This window comes from Cucurbita maxima, unplaced genomic scaffold, assembly GCF_002738345.1.
Source record: "Cucurbita maxima cultivar Rimu unplaced genomic scaffold, Cmax_1.0 Cma_Scf00013, whole genome shotgun sequence".
Taxonomy (NCBI): domain Eukaryota; kingdom Viridiplantae; phylum Streptophyta; class Magnoliopsida; order Cucurbitales; family Cucurbitaceae; genus Cucurbita; species Cucurbita maxima.
The window spans coordinates 3118934-3139862 of NW_019272029.1; the positions used below are offsets into that span (position 1 = coordinate 3118934).

The window sequence follows — 20929 nt, forward strand, 5'->3', positions numbered from 1 at the left end:
AAAAAAAAAAAAAAAAAAAAAAAAAAAAAAAAAAAAAAAAAAAAAAAAAAAAAAAAAAAAAAAAAAAAAGAAGAAGAAGAAGAAGAAGAAGAAGAAAGGTATCCAGCTAAGTGTTTTTTGCAGACTTCACACGAAATGAAGATGCACAGTGGGAGTAAAATAAATCTTTGTACTCTAATGTAAGACTAAGAGCATTTTGAGTAAGAGGAGAGTTCTAATGGACCTGAAATTCTCGCACTTTAAATGTGGGACTCAGGATTGCGCACTGAAGGGCACAACCTCTAGCAACACACTCACTTGCATTCATAGTACGCCTGGGCTCCTTCTTGAAGAAGTCGGTCAATATTTTAATTATTGCTGGCACACGAGAACCTGAACCAACAACTTCAACTATGTGAATATTATCAACGGTAAGACCAGCTTCTGCAAGAGCTTGCTCCAACGGTCCTTTAACACGTTCTAATATAGGAATGCTTATTTGTTCAAATTCCTCCCGCTTAATGATTCCTCTCACATCCTTCTCATCCATCAAACATTCTATGTTCAAAGGTGACACAGGGTTTGCACTAAGAACTTTCTTAAGCTTCTCACACGCAGTTCGGAGCCTAAGACATGCCCTTGCATTCTGATAAACATTTATTTTGTACTCATCCTTGAACTTTTCTGCAAAGTGATGAAATAATACCTCATCAAAATCTCTGCCACCAAGAGACTGATCAGATGAATGGGCCAACACTTTCAACTGCCCCTTCTTAAAGCCTGCAATGCACACTTGCATGCTTGCATGTCCAATATCAACAAATGCCACATTCAACTGGTCATTTTCAGGCAAATCAGTTTTATATATACCATAAGCCAAGGCTGTTGCAGTCGTTTCGTGTATCAATCGAAGGGGATGCAACCCAGCAATTGTAGCTGCATCCAATACAGCCCTTCTCTGAAGATCAGTGAAATAAACTGGGATTCCAATGCAGCAGTCAGCCACTGCTGAGTTGAGATTTTTCTCAGCGATACCTTTAAGATTTGAAAATAGCATCCCCAACACCTGGGTTGGGGTAAACGATTTTACTTCACCCAGGTAGCGCACATGAACTAAAGGAAATCCATCAGGCCCTTCTACTACAGAAAATGGCAATGACTGAAGATCCTTCTGCAATCCAGGATCAGAGAATTTCCGCCCAATCAATCTCTTAATCTGAGAGATTGAATTCTTGATGTTCATCATAATGGACGCTGCCCCAGCTGTCCCAATAAAGCGCTGCTTGTCCCCAAAGCTGACAATACCTGGAGTTTCCCGCTTGGATTCATCATTGAGAACAACATCAATACCTCGCTGCCTTGCAACAGCTACAATGCAGCTCTCGTTACCAAAATCAAAACCAACAACGCTCATCTTGCAAGAGATTGAACCAATGTGTCAAAAACAGTCGGTCTGTCAAGAAAAAAATAGAACCTGAAAATATTAATGAATGTTGTTATTATCAAGAAAAATATTTGCAATCGTTCTTCCTCAAGAAACACTGTACTAGTGATCATTATAACGAGTATTATTTTCGTGCATATTTTAGTGTAACTTGTTGGCAGGAACTATAGTAGTTTCAAATCAGTACGCCATCTTGCACATTGAGTTGGATAAACTCGTTCAAATAAAATTCAAACAAATAAATGAAACAAGAAGCACTACAGCCACGATCCAACTAGAGCAATCCGTTCATTTCATCGTATAACTCGAGTCCGTATACACCTAAAGACTTACTATCACGCCAGTATGTGGCCAACATTTCGAGAGACGGATCAAACAACGAAACTACACAACACATTACATACATGAAATAACCACCAATAAGTAACATATCAAACTAGGTCGAGATGCTTCAACCAGTAATTAAAGCTAATAACATCAAGAAAAAGTGAAGCAACTTCCGCAAAACGGTGATACAAGCACAATTCATATGAAAGAACAACACATCGAATCTAAACTACACAAACCAAAAAAACGCAAACAACTTCAAAATGCCCGAATCGACGAAGCGAAAGTGTCAGATCTACAGCTCGATAAATCAAAAACCCTGAATCAGATACAATATCAGCGTACGGAAACAAACCTTCAAAGTGATCCAAGGAGCAAAAAACAAGAGAAGAAGAAGATCACAGATTGAATTCTTGGGTTCTGGAAGTCTCCACAAGACCGCGCTTACACACGAAGACAAGTCGCGCGAGGTGCCAGGAGAGAACTTATAAACGAAAGGGCTACGTACCACTCTTGAGGGCTTTCGGTAGGATTTTGAAGTTTACTTTTAATATTCGTTTTTTATTTTATATTATGCTTTCTCAATTTTATTTATTTATTTATTTTAATTATTCATTGATTCAATGTGCAGCCCTTACAATTGGAACGGTCGAGGTCCTAGAATCGTCTAGAGCGATATTAAAATTCTAGAAAGTTCTAGACGCACTGTGCCTTTGAGATTCCTCGTTTGTTGTACTCTGGACTGGGCCGGGCTCCGCACTTGAAGACATTCTTGGGCCCAGCAGGCTGCAGATGCCTCAACATTATTTTATTCTTTATTATTATTATTATTATTATTATTATTTGTATAATTTATAAAAGTATAAAAACCAAATTAATTTATATCGGAAAATATAATTATTAATTTACGACGAAAGCTTATTATTTATAGATTTATTTTTATATATTATTTGTAAGTTTTATTTATATTATTTACATTTAAATATTACTACGTATAAATACCAAACTAATTCATATATGAAAATATAATTAATAATTTACGACCAAAACTTATTATTTATATATTTTTTAGACCGCTAAATAATATTTTATTAATATATATTATAAATCCGTATATTATACTTGAAAACATACAAAAAGTATGATGTATGTGATAATTTATTATGTTGAGTCATAAATTTAAAATACAAATTTATTATAAGTTATAATTTATTAAATTAATTTTTTAATTATTTAAAATTTTATTTATTTATTTATTTCCCATTAAAAAGTATATATATTTTGGTGGTAGAGAGGAAGTAAAATTGATTATGAATCTCATAACTAAAATATATGTGTATATATCAAAATTAATTCCCTCGCTCACAAGACGACGTCGTTTCGTAACATAGGTCATTTTGGCGGGAAGGAGTGATGGGAGTCGATGAGCAAATTCGTCTAGGTTATCATATTCATAATTCGAGTGAAGAAGATCAACACCAGAATTTATCGATATTTCCCGGCAATCTCAAGAGAAAGAACAAAGGAAAGAAATGCCGAGATACAAAATCAGAGGTATCGATGTCGACTTCCCGTTTGATGCGTACGATTGCCAGCTCGTTTACATGGAAAAAGTTATTCAATCTCTCCAGGGGGTAAGATTGCACATGGCATTATCTTATAGTTTCATTGATCTTTCTCCGAAAAATTCACATGGAGCGTTTCTTGATCACTTATTGTGCTAGTTACAGTGAACTACTAAGCAAATGATCAAAACTACCAAAAGAAACCGTTCACCATATGTGTGTTTTCAGTATTTTGGTGAAAATTATAGCATTGGATAATATTCAGTGGTACATTGCATCGATTTTCTTTGCTCAATTCAACTTGCTCGGCGTTTTTTCGTAAGTAACAAACTCTTTTCAATGATATATGAGAAAACTATCTAAGCAGTCCCATAAAATCTATGAAATTTCAAATATCCTCCAAATCCCTTATAGCTTGTTGTCCATCCTCCACCTCTTCTTCAGCTTGCATTTTGGATCAGGTAGTTGTTCATTCTGTTGCATTCTTGAATCCCTCTCTGGCCTGCTTTGAAATTTCTTTGAATTATTGATATTTATTGCCATTCATTAGTTACTGAATATAAGTGTGGCATTTTATAGGCCACTTCCTATAGAAAGGGTTTTAATCATTGAAGACACTCCTGATCGAACTGTTATTTGACAGAAATGTAATGCACTTTTAGAGAGTCCAACTGGAACTGGGAAAACACTTTGCCTACTCTGTGCTACATTGGCCTGGAGGAAGAGTTTGGGTGACTTCTCATCTGGTCGGAGTGTATGGAACAGCCAAAATACTGAGGGTGGTATGAACGTTTCATCATCACAGTCTACTTCGACAAGACCTCCAACCATTGTGTACACGACTCGCACTCACAGCCAACTCCGGCAAGTTATTCAAGAGTTGAAGAAAACCTCTTACAGGTTTAAAGTTAATTCCCATATTTAGGAAGCGTGATTTATTTCTTAGTCCTGTTAAAGAATCATTCAACTTAATTTTTCAATGAAATTTTATTTTGTCTGCAACCACTTTCAAGCATAGTGCACATGACCATTTAGGGAATTTTTTATAAGAAGTTGACCATGAACTGCTGTTTATTACTTGCCAAGCGATATATCTAATGACCAAGTTACTGCATAGCCTATTGGTCAGAGTTCATACTTACGGAGCAAGGACATGGATGTTGGAGGGTTTGACCTGTTTATTATGGATTCACATTTTGATCGTGGAAGTTTTTGGATTTAGTGAGATTTACATGTTATTCTGTTCATATTAGTTTTCTGCAGAGGAAGCTGACTATGTTGATGAAAAATTGTTACTCTGTATTTTCTGAACGACTTTTGAAGCTTCTTGAAATTTGAATACATGCAGGCCCAAGATGGTAGTTCTAGGATCTCGAGAGCAATTATGCATTCATGATGAAGTGAGTTTACTCCGTGGGAGAACACAAAACAATGCTTGCCGATCACTTTGCCGAAAACGTGGAAACCGTCATTGCAACCATTTTACACATGTTTCTGGTTATTCTCTATCGATCTATTGCATCTGCATTGCCTACTTTGTACTTTGTCCACCCAGATACATGATTAAACTTCTTGAAATTGTCATGGTATCTAACTTTCATAGAGTGCAGAGAACTGGCATGAGGGGATTCATAATGATCGTATTAAAAAATGATCAGGATGGAAGCTTACAGTCTAAAACATCTTTTGCAATAGGCAAAATTGATTTTGGTCTTGTCAAATTCAAGTCATAGTATCTGGTATTGGTCTTACCGATTATTTGGAACCAAAATGTAGATTTTCTGTTTGAAAAATCTGTGGCCATTTTATGCTATATGCTGCTTTTTGAAAAAAGAAAAAGAAAAAGAAAAGCTGCACATCTGAATCACTTAAATTTTGAAAATATCCTTTCCCCTAATCCAAAAGATAAAGAGAATCTAAGCATAAAGGATGTTTAAACTCTAGGATAATAGCTTTGGTTTTCTTAATTATCTTGTTGAAAAATTGTAGTGATGATACTAAGAATCTTTGAAATATTACTTTCCAAGTTTCTTAAATGTTTCTTACAATCACTAGGTATTTGCTATCTATAATAATATTAACAATTGGAAAAACTTATTTCTGCATACTTCAATTCTGTTGTAGGCTACGTGAAGGATAATCCACATCTTGGAGATGAGCCTATCGACATTGAAGATCTGGTCAATATTGGAAAGAGTTTTGGGCCGTAGGTCCTTTTTCATCTAACACGTTTTTGCTTTCATGCCCGTCTGTTAAGTTATATTAGATTTGGGGTGAAATTGCTAATGGCGCTTGTGTAATGCTATTTGGATGTTTATTTCTTTTAGATGTCCTTATTATGTATCGCGGGAGCTTCACAAGGCTGTTGATATAATGTTTGCTCCATATAACTATCTCATTGATCGTGGATATAGAAAATCTCTTGTCCTTGATTGGAAAGACAGCATACTCATATTTGACGAAGCTCACAACTTAGTAAGCAGCTTTTAACTTCAGAACAGCGATACTACGCTCTTAGAGTTTTTTTTGCTTGTACTATCTTTTTGTATTATTATGTCCAAGCCTTAATGAGATTACAAATCATGTGTTTGTTCCATGTATCACGGAGGAATACATGATTAGCCACTGAAGCAGTATAATTGTCTTCCAGGAAAGCATATGTGCAGATGCAGCGTCTTTTGATTTAACTTCTTGGCTGCTGACAGCTTGTATTTCTGAAGCCAAAAGCTGTATTGATCTTTCCATAAAGAGAAGAGAAGAATCAAATGACAAATCAGGGAATCCAGATAATTTTTCTATACTTCGAGGTAATTTGGAGTAAATAATAGTGATTTGTACAATTAAAGTGTTATTGGTTATTTTTGTTTTGCACATCTGCTGGTTTATTTTTTAAGCTATCTATTACAATTGGTGAATCATTTTCACGTTGACAATTGTTGTGACATCAACCCAGGCGGTTTAATCTGGCACAATCGTGCTTTTGAACTGCACTTCTCATATAATATAATTGTTGACGATGCCTTTTCCATTGAATTCCTAATACCAGCGAATTTTAAAATCATGCAGCACTTCTCCTGAAGCTTGAGAAGGGAATATCTGAGATCCCGATTCAGTCCAAGGAATTAGGATTTACTAAGCCTGGACCTTACATCTACGAACTACTGGCAGAGCTCAATATCACACATGAGTCTGTCTGTAAGCTTAAAGACATAATTGAGGAAGCAGCTATACTTCTTGAAGAAGACAAGCAGCAGAAGATGCAGAACACAGGCTGTCGGCTGGAAAGCATTACAGATATCCTTGATATTGTCTTTAGAGAGAAGGGCAATGAGCATGCAAAGTTTTATCAAGTAAGATAAAATTTGCCAATATTTTTTATTATTGCCAGGACTGTCCAATCGAGCTTTCTCCTAGTCAGCTCTTATTTTTACCTCGCTATTTTGGCAGCATCTTATTTTGAACATTTCATTTAGGTTCACGTGCAAGAGAATGAAGCAAGTGCTATAGATGGCCTAAAAGGTGCTTCTAATCTACAAGTCTGATGTTTGGAGTGGAATTTCATCTTACATTTATTGTTCTTTTTAGAAACTTGTTATTCTCATATATAACTTAATGTTTTTTTTCCTTTAATTAACTTGGCTTTAGTTAAGATATAAATAGGACATTATGTTTCTGCATGATAACTATAATGACCATGATTAGAAAAGAAAAGGAAAACCAGATAGCGATGATTGTAATTCTATTAATTTGTCTATTTGCTGATTAGGCACTCAATTTTGTAAATGTTTGGCTCATGATCTGGCTGAGTATTAACTCTGCAGGGCAGGCACAAACTGGTGTTTTGAGGCCATAGGTAGATTACGTTCTTTAGCTGCTTCTTTAGAAGATCGTTGAAAGTTTGATGCTTGTGTTTACTCAAATTATAGATCAGGTGAAGTGAATTAATTCACTGACGTATAATAACGTGTGGGATTGCCCTGCAATGTGGCAAGATAAAATCTTATTGGATCCCATGAAACCAATTAAAAGAAGAGATAAACAATGGAATAGTTTTGGGCGCTACGCTCTCCTACCTTTTTATTTGGCTGCAAACAAGCTAACATTTTACCCGTCTATCCTTTATTCTTCATTGTGAAATAATTGAAAAATCTATCTTCTGTTCTTAATCTTACCTGGTCTTTTTATTTTGAAAATATTGAATGGCATAAATTAGAAGGACCTTTTTAGTCCTTGCTCCAGCCAATTTATTAGCTCAGTTCCTGAAGCTAGCGAGTAGCTGTCTGGTTCTTGAGCCAGTGAACGTAATCTCAATTCATATGGTAGAGAATCAATTGGTCAGTTTCTTTCTACACTGATATATAATAGATTATTACTTTTACATGTTTCAGTTCTAGCTTATAATATTGTTTGACATTATAAGCAATTGTTCTACATGTTTCAGTTCTAGCTTATAATATTGTTTGACATTATAAGCAATTGTTCCAAACAAAAATGATTTCTCCATTCACTGGGATATAAGACATTTTTGCCATTTTTGTTACATGCTTTTGTTTTTCTTTTTCAGGCAAGGCATCTAGAACACTCAGCTGGTGGTGTTTTAACCCTGGCATGGCCTTGGAAGCATTTCCCAAAATGGAAGTGGGCTCTATTATTTTGACATCTGGCACTTTATCTCCTTTGGATTCATTTGCACAGGAATTGAAACTGTTGGTCGCTTTGATTAAACTCTTTCTTGCATATTTCGACCATCCAGAACTATTATAAATGTTAATTCTGGGTGTTTTGATTGTGAACCCAGAGATTTTCCTGTCCGGTTGGAAAACCCTCATGTCATATCCTCAAATCAGATATGGGCTGGAGTTGTATCTGTTGGTCCATCGGGTTGTTCTTTTAACTCCTCTTACTGGAATCGCGAGTCTGAAGCATATAAGCTGGACCTTGGAAATGCTATTGGTATGTATAAGCTTTCTGCTTTTAGAGTTGATGTGAAAAATAATACCCCATCCTGCCCTCATCCATATATGAAGGAATACAAAAGTGGTTAAAAAAAGTTAAAAAACAAGGTTACAAAACAACTCAGTAGGTAAAATCAGAGATAGAAGGCCTTTGAGAGAAAACGCCAACTTGAGTGCATGAAAAGTATGATACACTAGGACTCCTCCCAGTGTTTCTCCAGACCACCTAAAGATTGCAAAGATAAAACTAATCCACATGATTATAGCCCCTCTTTTCAAAGGATGGCCCCAAAAACGGGCCTGAAGAAAGAAGTTAACTCCATTCTGCAAAGTCAAATGCAATACAAAATTGTTCCTCATAAACTGTTCTCTATAAAGGTTAAAGAAGTCTTTGGCATAAGAAACCCAAGGGGACACGTTAAATTTAACATGTCTTCAAACCTCATCTAGCTCCATCTAAGCATTTTAAAATAGAATCAACTTCTGGCTTTACAAATTTGTGCAATCCCAGCAATCTTTATGGGCAAGAACTGCTACCCACCACAAAATGCATGGTAATTTCTCTTGTGAAGACTTCACGATATTCTCAGTTGACTCCCAATCAACAAATTTTCATAACTGGCATCGCCACTTTGACAACTTTCCTTTGAGGCCGCTCATCAGACAACTTTCCTTTGAGGCCGCTCATCAGACAACTTTCCTTTGAGGCCGCTCATCAAGCACCTCTACGTGATAGTTACTTTTTTTTTTTCTAACAAGATATGAATTTATCAAATGAAATTACTTGAATAAAGAACAATCTAGTTTCAACTGGATGCGGATGCAATACTTGTCTTTCAGTCTCCTCATTACTGAACTTCTATCTCCAAGAATAACCATTTCAATGTACGCTAGATTTCTTACTCTATAATACCAAGTATACTCGAGAATCTAGAGGGAGGATGGGAGTCTCACTCGACAAAATGATTTTTAATCAGTTGTATGTATAATCTAGACATTTATAACTGTTTTGCAAATGCTAAAATTCATCCTGAAGCTAATTTTAGTCTATTGAGAGCATGATGATGTAATTCTTGGATTCTTGGTTGCAGTCAACTTTGCACGTATTGTACCCGATGGTTTGCTTGTCTTCTTCCCATCATACTATTTTCTAGACCAGTGCATTGGCTGCTGGAAGAACCAGGTATTGCTTGCAGAATAACCTACATATTATTCTTTTTGCTTTCTTCTGATGAAAATTTTTGTCCACAATCTATAGAGCCTTTCAAGCTCAACGACAATTTGGGAAAGGATTTACAAGCATAAGAAGCCTGTTATAGAACCTAGGCAATCTTCATTGTTTCCTTCGTCAATTGAGGTACATAACTTACTGGAAATGTTAAAAAAAGAGAAGAAAAATGGAAGTAGAAGAGCTTTAGTCATCGTGTGATGTTTTGTCTGTACCATGATGTGGTATGTTGATATTGTGACAGGACTATATGTTCAAGCTGAAAGACACATCATCCAATGGTGCAGTATTTTTTGCTGTTTGTCGTGGGAAGGTATGCCTTATTGTTAAGAGTAAAATGCCTTGGGATGCCTCTGTATGCTTTTCTTTGGCCACAATGGTTAAAATCTCTCATTCTTCTGGAGGTTAGAAGTGGGCAGCATTAGGAGCAAAAATAGAGTTTTGCCTACCAAAAGGTAGATAAAATCATTTAAGGATTAAAAAAACCATTGGACCTAGGCCCTACCTGAAATCCCCATGCTGGCTGAGAAAATGGTCAAAATTGATATTAAAAACTTGATTGGGATTGGAATAACATTTCTCACCCCAACCTGACTTCCCCACGATCTTGAATTTCTTTTAGTTGATATTAATATTGGGTTAGAAAGAAATAGTAGGATTTCTACTGGGAGAACTTGTCAACATGTTTGCAATATTAGAATGCTTCTCTAAATGCATATATATGACTAAACCTTGTAGTGTTTTTTCTTAGTTTATGAATATGTGATATTGGAACCATTTTTTAAAGGTTTTTCGGCGAATCCTCTGCTTTGATCTGATGTGTTTGATTTGGCCGCTCTTTGGTTATACTTTCATTCGTTACCATAGAAGAAGTTTCCTTAGATAGTTAAGGATTAATTAGTGCTGTTTAGATAAGTTCTCGAGTTATATGCTTTTGTGAATTCTGATGAGTTGGAATGCGGATCAACTGGGATTTACGTTTTAGAAAACTCTTCAAAGAGTAGGCGAATGTGGAATTGACTAGTCTTTTGCACACTGTCACCCATATAAAATCACAGATATGGTTCTCTTGATTTCCATAAATTGATAGATGAAGATAGGTTAAATTGCAAGTGTAGTTATGAAGTTTGAATTTTGTGTAATAGGTCCTATCATATTTGAATTATTTTAAAATTTACAAAGACATGAGATTGAAAGGTCATAAGATCTTATAGAATTTTATGTTGTATAGGTATGGTGGAATTTAAGAAGTGTCTAATAAGACCTAACCTATTAAACACACAATTGAAAGTTCAAGGATATATTAGATTATTTTAACTCCAGAGATCTATTACAGATTATTGAAAGTTTAAGGACCTATTAGACATTTTTCTTAAGTTTGAGAGGCCTATTTGACTCAATTTTGAGAATTTGAGGACTAAACTTTTAATTTAACCAAGAAAATATAGGCCAAAAAGGGAAAAATCTTTAAAGAAGTTAGATTCTTCTCGTGGACTTTGATCTTTAAGAGCATCAGCAATATGGAGAGTTAAAAGAAGTGTACATATAAACCTGGCCTCTCCCTCTTGCGTTAATTTTAAAAAGATCTTATCCACCTATCCATGCACCTGGAGTTGTACAAATGTTGGACTAGATTATTTGTCATTTTCAGAGACTCAGAGTGGCGTGGGGGTTTCCCATGTATATAGGACAATCCACATCTTAGCCATTTGGAAGCTCAAATTGACTAAAGAAGGTCCTGCTTTATGGCTTAATGAATGAAAAGTTATTCTTTAGTTTCTTTGGCTGGAAAGGAACAATAAGATTTTAAAAATCTTGTAGAGAATTGCCTGATTTGTGGGATGTTTTTCCTAAACAGCTTTTTTATAGACTTCTCTAGTTGGACAGAGATTATTGCCTTTTTAGAAATGTGGTATTTGCAAGTCTACCTTTTATTAATGAAGTTGCGTTTGCAGTAGCTTTTCATGGAATGGAATATCATTGTGTGTTGCTTTAACATTATTCACATCGGGCTAAGATACACAGCTTACTTCGTGATAATTAATGCAGATAGCTAGTTTAAGATAATTTTGACTTAATAATAATGATGCAAAATTCAATTAATTCTCTTAGCATTATCATATTAAAGTTGTGAATCATAGATGGTTGTACCACACCTCCACAGGTGAGTGAAGGATTAGATTTTGCTGATCATGCTGGACGAGCTGTCATCATTACTGGTATGCCTTTTGCTTCAAGGAATGATCCAAAGGTTAGTTTAGCTACTTCCTACCTCATAGTCAATGAGATACGCCAATCTGTATTATAGAACTGGAACTCAATTTCTCACTGAACTTTGGATAGTGTATAGCCCAATGATGTTAATAGTCTAATATGATTCATCATTTTAGATTCTCCATTGTTTTATCTGTAAGGTTTCTATTACTTTCATGTTGGTCTTGAATGGACGCATACTCTGGAACCACACGTAGCTACATGTATGATCTTTCCTCCCCTAAAAAGTATGTGCATGAGCTCTGAATTTCCTTTGTAGTTACTGAAGAATATGTACTTTGCTCTATTGGGTTGAAGTTTTCTATTTTTAGATTTAACTTTGCAAGATTTATGTTCACCTATACTGTCATCAGTTATGTCAGGGCAGAAGGTAATTGGTACTGGCTCTAGATTGATTTGACTACAATGTCCAACATTTTTATTTTCATGATAAACGAAACTATTTCTTGTCCACCTCAAATGGATCTCATCAGACCAAGTCCCCAATAGATAGTTCCTTCTGTCTAGGAAGAAACTTCCTTTCACCATGTGGTTGTCCCAACTTCCAAGTAAAATGTTTCCCAACTAATAAATAAGTTTCATATTGCATAAACGTTATATGCAGGTTGACCTTGCTCTCCCTTGTCTTTGTTCTTGGGTTTAACTTTCAGATTTGACGTTCTGTGTGACAGGTTCGCTTGAAGCGTGACTATTTAGATCATCAGTCACATTCACAAAGAGGAGACTATCAGGTAAAGTATTTTAGTGCAACTACTATTCTTTTTTTTTTCTAGTGGTGATCCTGTAAGTCATGGGTTATTGATGAGGCAGATTATGACGGGAGAGAACTGGTACACCCAACAAGCATTGAGAGCTGTCAATCAGGCAGTTGGACGTGTGATACGTCATCGCCATGACTATGGGGCCATAATCTTTTGTGACGAGAGGTATTTTTCTTCTACTTTTTCATTCCAAATTAACGAGACTAGTGGGATTGTAGAAGGTCTAAACGAAATTATGTGGTACTCGATTTCTGCTTGGCTTTCATTGGTTGAAATTGTTAGCAATTTGCTTGATTAAATTATATACGAGTGTTCTATACCTAGTTGGTCGTTTCTTATCTTCAGGAATCATAAAGATGCGTTTTTCAGACCTATGAGCTCGAGATTTCATTTTCTTACTAGATATTTCTAGAAGTATATGGTTCAATCTAATATGTGGAATATTAAACGTTAGCAACCAGATGCTTGACACTGTCTACTCTATATTATCATCACTTTTGTATTTGCCTGCTATCTAATTCTTAACTTCTCCTTGAAATCATTTATTGCTATTCCATTTTTTTTTTTTTTTTTTTTTTTGGTATACTCCAAGTAGTTATTGATTTTACAATTAAACATTAATTTGACTAGGTTTGCCCATTCAAGTCGTCAGTCTCAAATATCAGTTTGGATACAGCCTCATATCAAGGTGGAATTTCTTTTAAGAAATATATTTTTTCATGAAACTTCCTTCACAACTCCTTTGTTCTAATGCAGTGTTATTCTAAATTTGGCGACGTAGTTTACACATTGACCCGATTCTTTCGAGATGATGAAAATCGGATATGTCCAAAACCTGAAGGCAAGTCTACTGAACTAATTAACCGTTTGTCCGAGTCATTGAACCTTAAGAGGTGGTTTTTTTATATCAATTCTTGAACGATACTATATTGATCACTTTAAAACCTTTACGTGAAAAAACAATACTGTATTTTCACTACATTTGATTTGTTTGACTTGTCAGGTAACTCGTTTTATCCATGACTTATGTAATGCTTTTATCATCTATAAATTTTGATTTTGTGCAAGCTTTCCAAGTGTCAAAATGACTAATTATGCAATTTGCAATATCGACAAGCTTTTAGTTAGGTTTAACATTATTGGCTTCCCTGTATATATAATTCACCAATTTAATTTTCTTCCTCCCTCGTACATGTTTTCCATTGTATTTCAGATCCGAGTGAAAAGTTCAAACACGAAGGAGTTGATACTACCAGGTTGGAGGATATCTCTCATGAAGGATCTTTCACTTCGTTATCTGGTAACTTTTTAATCTGCATTTTTTTTAATCCCAACGATCACTTAATTCCATGCTCACATGTAAACTTAAAGAGGTAATTCAAGATTCTCTTATTGGATAAAAAACATATGATCATTTTCTTGTTGCCTCATGTTTAAAACTAAAATAAACTTTTCAAGCTTATTATGAATTCAAGCTTTGAAAATGGCTCTTTGACTTGGTTGCTAATTTTTACTAGAACTCAAGAGTTGTCATACTGCGGCTTTTGTTTTCATTTTTGCATGAGAGATCATTATCTTTATTATTTAAAAAAAAAAAATTATAACTGTTGAGATATTTATTTTTCTGCAAACAAAAAAATGTCTGTTTACAGGAGATAATGGAGAAAATAGAACTACAAAATCTTTTGGCGAGGTTCATATGGAAAAACGTGTATCAAAGGCAAGTCCACCACGACTGCTCCCACCCCCCGTGTTAATGCTATTTTTGAGATTGCGATACCTATTTTTATGGCTGGTTTATTGCGATTTTCACTGCAGAAACCAGAGGGTCATGATTGTTCGGGGAAGTTTGTGTCTTCCCTTAACATTAAAGATGCTAATTATTCCAGCTGCTGGAAAGATGTTCTTCCTGCCAATAGTCCATCTGTTACCTCTTTTAACTCTCTCTCTTCCAAAATAAAAAGTTCAAATAATCTATCACATCGAGGGAAAAAATTAGTATTGTCGGACAAGAAATCTTCTCAGTATCAGAGTCATGAAGTTGTTGATTTAACTGGCGTTTCTGTAGTGAATAAACAACCAGACAAAAGACTGTTGGTAGGCTGTGCTGCAGAGAAGCGCAAGTTGTTCAGCACTGAGCAGGCTTCCGCAAAAATTATGAAGAATTCTTTTGGGCCTTCTGGTGCTAGACCATCCGAATCAAAAAACCTTCCCTTCAAAATTTGTTCAGTGAAGTCTGAAGTTTCAACATCTGATACCCGAGGGGTGCAAAATGATATTGTTGATTCGACATTGCTACACAGAAATAGTCACACTACGCAGAAGATGGGTACAGAGTCTGACAATCGGAATGACAAGATTATCAAATGCGTTCCTGTTAACCCTGGTGATGAGGAAGCTAAAGGATCTGATTTTCTGAGTCAGGTAAATTGTAACAACAGAACTTTTTTTGTTTTTTAATATAATATCAGGTAATTTTAGTAACCTGGAATTCCTCCCCTAGAGCCAAACTCATTTTGAACTCTTCACTGTTTTGTTTTTATGCCTTCCCTCTATTTTATAACACTCAAACCCATAACTACATTCTTGCTCCTAGGGAACTAACTGACAAACTAACTAATCTACATGGCCAGCCTGGATGTATAACACTTCCAGCTGCCAAAAAATCACCTTGTCCTTGAACCGTTTTGTCAATGCTACAACTTTTTTCTTGTCACGCTGCTTTGATGTTGGGCTTAACACATATCTACGGTTTTGGAGCCAACACACATCGAGGCTCTTTTCTTCTTTTTCAGCTTTTTGTTTATCAATGTCATGCATCATCAGCTTCAGATCCCACGACCAATCCTCAGATTGGTGTAGACCATTTAGGCACCTGAATCTGAATCAATTATTGTGGGCTGCTTGTCTTAAAACACCTAAAAATGTTTAATGCCATCCTTTTCTTTCCAAGATGCTAAATATTTAGGTTAGAGCCTTCATTTATTTTTCTGTGCGTTTCTCAAATCTTTTTTGATATGTAGACATTACCATCCTAAAACATTATTTCTTCTTATCGTGAAAAAAAAAAAACATAATTCTTCTTGGGAAAATGATTTCTGTTTTGAGCTTTCACAATGAACCATCGCCTTTCCCTTTGGACTTTCTTAAAATTTTGTAATTGAATTCTTCTATCCATCCATAATTATGTCTTGTCCTGACAAAGTTATTGTTTTTTATGTTATGATAACCACTATTTTCCAAGATGTCTTGCAGGTCAGAGATAAACTTAGTGCCAGGGAATACAAGGAATTTGTGGGGTTTATGAAAGCACTGAAGACCAAAGCAATGAATATAAGCCAAGTTTTGCAGTCCATCGTAGGAATATTTTCAGGGCCTGACAGGCTATGTCTTCGTACAGGGTATATTCCTTTATCATCATGAATAGTTTATTTTGTGCTTAGAAGGCTGGTTTATATGGTTGTCTTATTTTTCTTATTCCAACTTTAATTATGGGATACCTTTAGGCTACTACTTCAGAGGCTACGTCATAGTCATAGTCAAAGTCTGTATTCTATCTTCTTCATGCCCATGTTATGTAAATGTCTAAGAATAATTTATGTTTTATTCTAGAATTTCTCATGCTTCCATATCAGATAAAGTTTCATGACATGTTACCTCAAGCGCATCATTACAATGATTCACAGTTTTTTTCTGTATCTTTATTATTATGTGATTTAGCTAGGAATACATAAGTATTTGTGGAAATGCTATAGCTAAAATCATATTCTGCAGATGTCGGGCCCTCTGGCTGATTTGGATACTCATTAAAAGAATATACATTTTTATAGGCATTTTAGAAGTTTTTCTTTTTCTGATACATCGTGGTTTGTGTGTCTGATGTGGTGTTCAACAAAATCTGACTCTCTAACTGGGTTATAATTTGATTATCTTCATTTTTATAGGAATATTTCTGAAATATCACATTTTCCAGAATCTTGACATTGCATTTATACTTCTTTTTTTTTTTTTTCCTCATTTATGGCAAATGTCAACAGCTTCAAGGATTATATCCCTGCAAAATACCATTCCTTGTACGAGCAGTTCCTTGGTACCTGCACGTGACATTAACGTAAGTATCTTTTTCCCGTGTGCTTTTGACCACTCTGTACTGAGATTTGATTTTACAATATTTTGATTCATACATGTAAATATAAAAAGAAATCCCTTTCATCATTTGCTAGTTTCGTAATTAAAAAGGATTGTTGATGCAAGTTTATTGAAGAGTGGCTGCTCCAAAGCTCTTTCAGCTTGGTGGTTGAAAGATACAGCTAGTATTATATTGATATGCATGACTGGAGCCCTTTTGTGGAAAAAAAGGATTCATGTGATAGTTTTTGTGACCTTAATACCACATATAGTTCACGATCTCCTGTCAGTATGTTACACAAGGATTTCTTTTATCCGTAAATACAGCTTTTTTTTTCCTTTAAAAAATCAACCTTGGCTTTAAGGTTTCTTTGTAAGATGCTGGTCTGAGAAAGAGATTAGTAGTCTTTTGGTTTAATGTCCTGAAGATTGTGTTCAAATTCTATTCTATATAATCATAAATAATAATTGAACTCGCCATTCAAGAGATGTTCTATTAAAGCATGCTTTTTGCTTCCATTTTTATAATGATTTCCTCTTCATGCATGGGATTCATGGATTAAAATGAATTCGGTTAACATGGCTTCTTTATCTTGCAGCGCAGTGCTTACCCATTGCACCAATTCGATAGCAACTGGAACAGATGCCAATTCAAAAGCCAGCTGGGTTTGGTCCTAATAGAAAAGAAAAAACGAGTTTAACATCTTTATGTTGCAGCAAGATCCTGACCGTTGAATCGCTGAAGCACAAAGCTTGCTTGAAGAACGTGCAACTAAGCATAGGGCTGAGGGAGGAGGAATCGTCTCAGTGTGAAAGTTATCTAAAACTCTCTCGGACTGGCCGGCCAAAAGTGGGCACCGTTGATCCCTTGGAGCGACACTGAAAAAGTGGAAACTGCTACCAATTGGCAGAATGTTCACCATCAAACTGATGTGAATTAAAGGAACAATCGGATAGCCTTGTAAGGTATAATTTTATCTTTTTTTCCCCTCTTTATTTATTTATTTTATTGCTGTAATGATTAAGATTTAGGTTTATTTTGTGATTAGGATGAATCCCATCTTGTAGTCGAGATGGGAAATAAACTTTTTTTCTTTAATATTTATTATTGTTTATTAGTCTCTCCTAATCACAATATCTTAAGAAGAGGGATAATTTTTTCATTTTTTCGATTATCTTCATCAATAATTTTGATATTTTAGATTAAATTATAAAGTATATTCGGAAGTTTGTATCTATTTAGTCTAATTTTAAATTTGTAAGTATAAGTTTTTAAATTTTAAATTTTTGCATTTAATCTATTTCTTAATATTTTAAATTTGGATTCTATTATAATTAATGCAACTATAAATTTTTAATTTTGTGTTTTAAATTCGATTTTTTTAATAAAAAAAATAAGTGTTTGATGATGTAATGGACATAATTGGCAAAATATGCACTAAATACAAATTTCAAACCACATGAACTATACTTTTAACTTATTATAGATTTAGCTCCAATTTTTTTTTTTTAATCTTTTAATAAATTATTAATTTTTAAAATAATTCTAATAGATTTTTAAAACTTTTAATTTTAGTTAAATTATACAAAAATATATTTTTTTTTTATTTTAATATTTTTCAGCTTGCATTAGACTACAAACCTTAAATGAAAAAATTTGAAAAAATAAATTATTTTGTTTTCTCATTCTCTTCGAGGCATCGTAAAAATTAGATGAATCTAAATTTCGAGGCATTGAAAAGTCAAGATTGTTTAAAGTTTTGCTCTAGTTTATAAGCATGATGGTAAAAAATACATCATAAAAAGATCAATAAATTTATAAATTTGTGTTAGTATATAAAATCAATTTTTTAATTTTTAATTTATTTATTTATATAAATTACAAAAAATTTTGGATAGATCAATAAATTTAAAAAAAATGAAAATAATTTATTAAATTTATAACCTAAGAAATAGTTTAAAGAATTATGGAAAGAAAATTAAACTTGAACATGAAACATATTTTTAAAAATTTGATTCCATTTTTTTAGAGAGAGAAAAAGGAGGGAAAACGGTGAGAGAGAGAGAGAGAGAGAGAGACGGATTCCAAATTCTATGTTCACTGTGATTCGGAAACAGAGTTTGAATTTACTTCAGAAAAATGTAGAATACATTTGTTTACCATCATCTCCTTTGAAGTTGCAGAATCACAGAACAGTTCTTCCCTCACTTCTCTGTGTATTCAGGTTCAAAGTCGATTATTATTCTATGAAATCTTTGATTTCACTTTCAACGTCCTTCTCCGTAGCAGATTTCACAGCATTTTCCTCACCATTCTCACGCTTCGCACTGTTTGCGGCTTCGTTGGAGCCTCCTCCGCCTTCTGCCGCAAAATCACTATCAAATCAACGAAAGCGTTTAGTATGTATTTGTACGACTTCTTATCGTTCAGATTTAGGAAGCTGAACAGAAGCTCTTCCATAAACTCCCAATCGACTTTCTTATGTTGTTTCGAATGAGCATCCATCATCTCTTGCATCGATCGACGAAATTCCTCTGACGGATTCGACGACCGTCTCAAAATCACGATGCAATCGCTCGGAAGTTTCGGATCCTTGCCTCGATCTTCAGAGATCAAAGACGAAGAACTCGATCCGGCATTTTCCAACGATTCTGCTTGAGAATCGTCCGGAAGAGATTCAGATAAGCCAGGGGAGAAGAAGAATCGATGAGATCCATCGTAAGAATCAACCAGCGATTCAGGTGAAACTCCTCTGTGATTCTTTCCATCTCGACCTCCTCCTCCTCCTCCTCCTCCTCCTCCTCCTCCTCCGTAAGAATCAACCAGCGATTCAGGTGAAACTCCTCTGTGATTCTTTCCATCTCGTCCTTCTCCTCCTCCACCTACTTTTCTCTCAACACAATCTTCATCCTCTTTCAGGTACAACGATCGGAAGTTCTCGAAGAGAAATCGGTCGACATCGGCGAGCGTTGCTGCGGCGTCGTCATTGTTACCAACGCCGTCGGTTTCCTTCTGATCGATAGCGAACGATAGGGTCTTCGGATGCTTACAACCAGACAGAATCCAACTTTTTGAAGACGAAAAAGTTTGGGGATTAGGAAATTGAATCTGCGGCGTTGGCTTCTTGATCTTCGCGAGGTAATCCTGAAGCGATTTCTGCAATTTTTTGGGAATTTTCTTTTTGTTCTTTAGATTCATGGCCAATTTGGATGAATTTAGCTTTCTTTTTGGTTTTGGTGGGAAGAGTTCCGTGAGAGAACTGATTCTTATAAAGAAAAACAAACCAAAGCAAAAGAAAGGAAGTAACATAAAAATATTAATGGCCTAAAAAATACGTTTTATAAATATAAATTTTTTTAAAAGAAATATTAAATTAAAGGGATGGAATTCAACGGCAGTTGGTTGACTTATAATTTTAATATTAATTTAATTTAATTTTACCCTAAACATCGAACTTAGTCATTACTAGAAGAATTAAAGCCCAAATTTCGTAGAATGTAATTATGGTTTGTGGGGTTTGGTTTGAATAAAACCGTACAATAAATTATTTATTTATTTATTTAAGTTTATGGTGGAATAAATGAATTCAGGCTGAATTTAAAAAAATTAATAGTTTATAGTCATTTTCTTGGTTTAATTTCACCCCTTTTTATTTATTTATTTATTTATTTATGTATGTATGTATGTAAATAAATTTTACCTAACTAAATTGATAAAAATATTTATAAACTCTATATTTGGTTTAAAAAATACCTCTAAATTGTTATAAGTTTTAATTATCTTTAAACTTAAAAAAAAAATTAAAATTACATTTATGGTTACCGTTAGTATTTTATTTTAAAAATACTTTTAAATTTTTTAATGTTTGAAACATATTCTTAAACTTTTAAAAATGTCATTAATACGATTTACCTTTATTTAAAAAAATCTTACTGTAAATATATAGACGAAGGCGGTTTATCTACAATTTATAGATTATCTCCAAACTTTTTTTAAAAAAAAATAAAGAGTATTCATAAAACTTTTGAAAATGGTATTTTCGAAACACTTGTAAAAGTTAAAAATTCTTTTTGAAATTCTTTTGAAGTTAAAGGGTATTTTTTAAAATCAACTATTCAATCCAAAACCTAATTGTAAGGGTATTTTTGAAAAAAAAAAAATAATTTTTTTTTTATTGAAATTTTTTGAAAACTTGTGTCTATATTTTTTAGATGAGAAATATTTTTATTATTTTAGCCTATTTTAAATTAAAAAATATATCTTTTAT

The 20929-nt window shown here is 34.3% G+C and overlaps 3 protein-coding genes across 5 annotated transcripts in view; 1 reads left to right on the forward strand and 2 right to left on the reverse strand.

Annotated features, from left to right (window-relative positions):
• LOC111488552 (heat shock 70 kDa protein 15-like) overlaps positions 1–2291 on the reverse strand; it is a 6089-nt gene extending 3798 nt beyond the window's left edge. The window contains exons 1-2 of one of the 2 annotated variants that reach the window (XM_023136341.1): positions 2106–2291; positions 224–1432 (exon numbers count right to left, since the gene is read on the reverse strand). In XM_023136341.1, the coding sequence (XP_022992109.1) occupies positions 224–1393 (1170 nt within the window). In that variant the 5' untranslated portion in view covers positions 1394–1432; positions 2106–2291. Of the gene's footprint in view, positions 1–223; positions 1454–2105 lie in introns of both variants that reach the window. The other variant, XM_023136340.1, reaches the window with a different exon arrangement.
• An 859-nt stretch (positions 2292–3150) lies between these two features.
• Positions 3151–17346, forward strand: LOC111488529 (regulator of telomere elongation helicase 1 homolog). 2 transcript variants are annotated; one of them, XM_023136301.1, is made up of 24 exons: positions 3151–3384; positions 3959–4215; positions 4664–4812; positions 5440–5521; positions 5643–5790; positions 5966–6122; positions 6382–6665; positions 6789–6834; positions 7880–8021; positions 8114–8268; positions 9362–9453; positions 9529–9627; positions 9743–9811; positions 11663–11749; positions 12444–12503; positions 12583–12698; positions 13164–13221; positions 13290–13374; positions 13747–13833; positions 14186–14253; positions 14352–14957; positions 15789–15934; positions 16571–16644; positions 17261–17346. In XM_023136301.1, exons 1-23 carry the CDS (start codon positions 3283–3285, stop codon positions 16635–16637), a joined length of 3162 nt encoding a protein of 1053 aa, XP_022992069.1. In that variant the 5' UTR covers positions 3151–3282; the 3' UTR covers positions 16638–16644; positions 17261–17346. The 2 variants fall into 2 exon arrangements, with proteins under 2 accessions (XP_022992069.1, XP_022992070.1); XM_023136302.1 differs by lacking the exons at positions 3151–3384; positions 3959–4215 and having other exon boundaries at positions 4674–4812; positions 5440–5525.
• Positions 17347–18742: 1396 nt separating this feature from the next.
• On the reverse strand, positions 18743–19860 carry LOC111488326 (transcription repressor OFP14-like). The gene is made up of 2 exons (XM_023136021.1): positions 19545–19860; positions 18743–19457 (listed from the first exon to the last, which is right to left on the reverse strand). The coding sequence occupies exons 1-2, from the start codon at positions 19858–19860 to the stop codon at positions 18955–18957; spliced, it is 819 nt and encodes a 272-aa protein (XP_022991789.1). The 3' UTR covers positions 18743–18954.
• Positions 19861–20929: the final 1069 nt, after the last annotated feature.

What these genes read in the sequence shown, in the direction of transcription:
- LOC111488529 (XM_023136301.1), top strand. Translation starts at nt 3,283, where the DNA reads ATGCCGAGATACAAAATCAGAGGTATCGATGTCGACTTCCCGTTTGAT. An exon ending in CCATTTTACACATGTTTCTG is followed by an intron (nt 4,813 to 5,439) that starts GTTATTCTCTAT and finishes ATTCTGTTGTAG; the next exon opens with GCTACGTGAAGGATAATCCA. An exon ending in ATTGGAAAGAGTTTTGGGCC is followed by an intron (nt 5,522 to 5,642) that starts GTAGGTCCTTTT and finishes TATTTCTTTTAG; the next exon opens with ATGTCCTTATTATGTATCGC.
- LOC111488326 (XM_023136021.1), bottom strand. Translation starts at nt 19,860, where the DNA reads ATGAATCTAAAGAACAAAAAGAAAATTCCCAAAAAATTGCAGAAATCG. An exon ending in TTGTGTTGAGAGAAAAGTAG is followed by an intron (nt 19,458 to 19,544) that starts GTGGAGGAGGAG and finishes GAGGAGGAGGAG; the next exon opens with GAGGAGGAGGAGGAGGAGGA.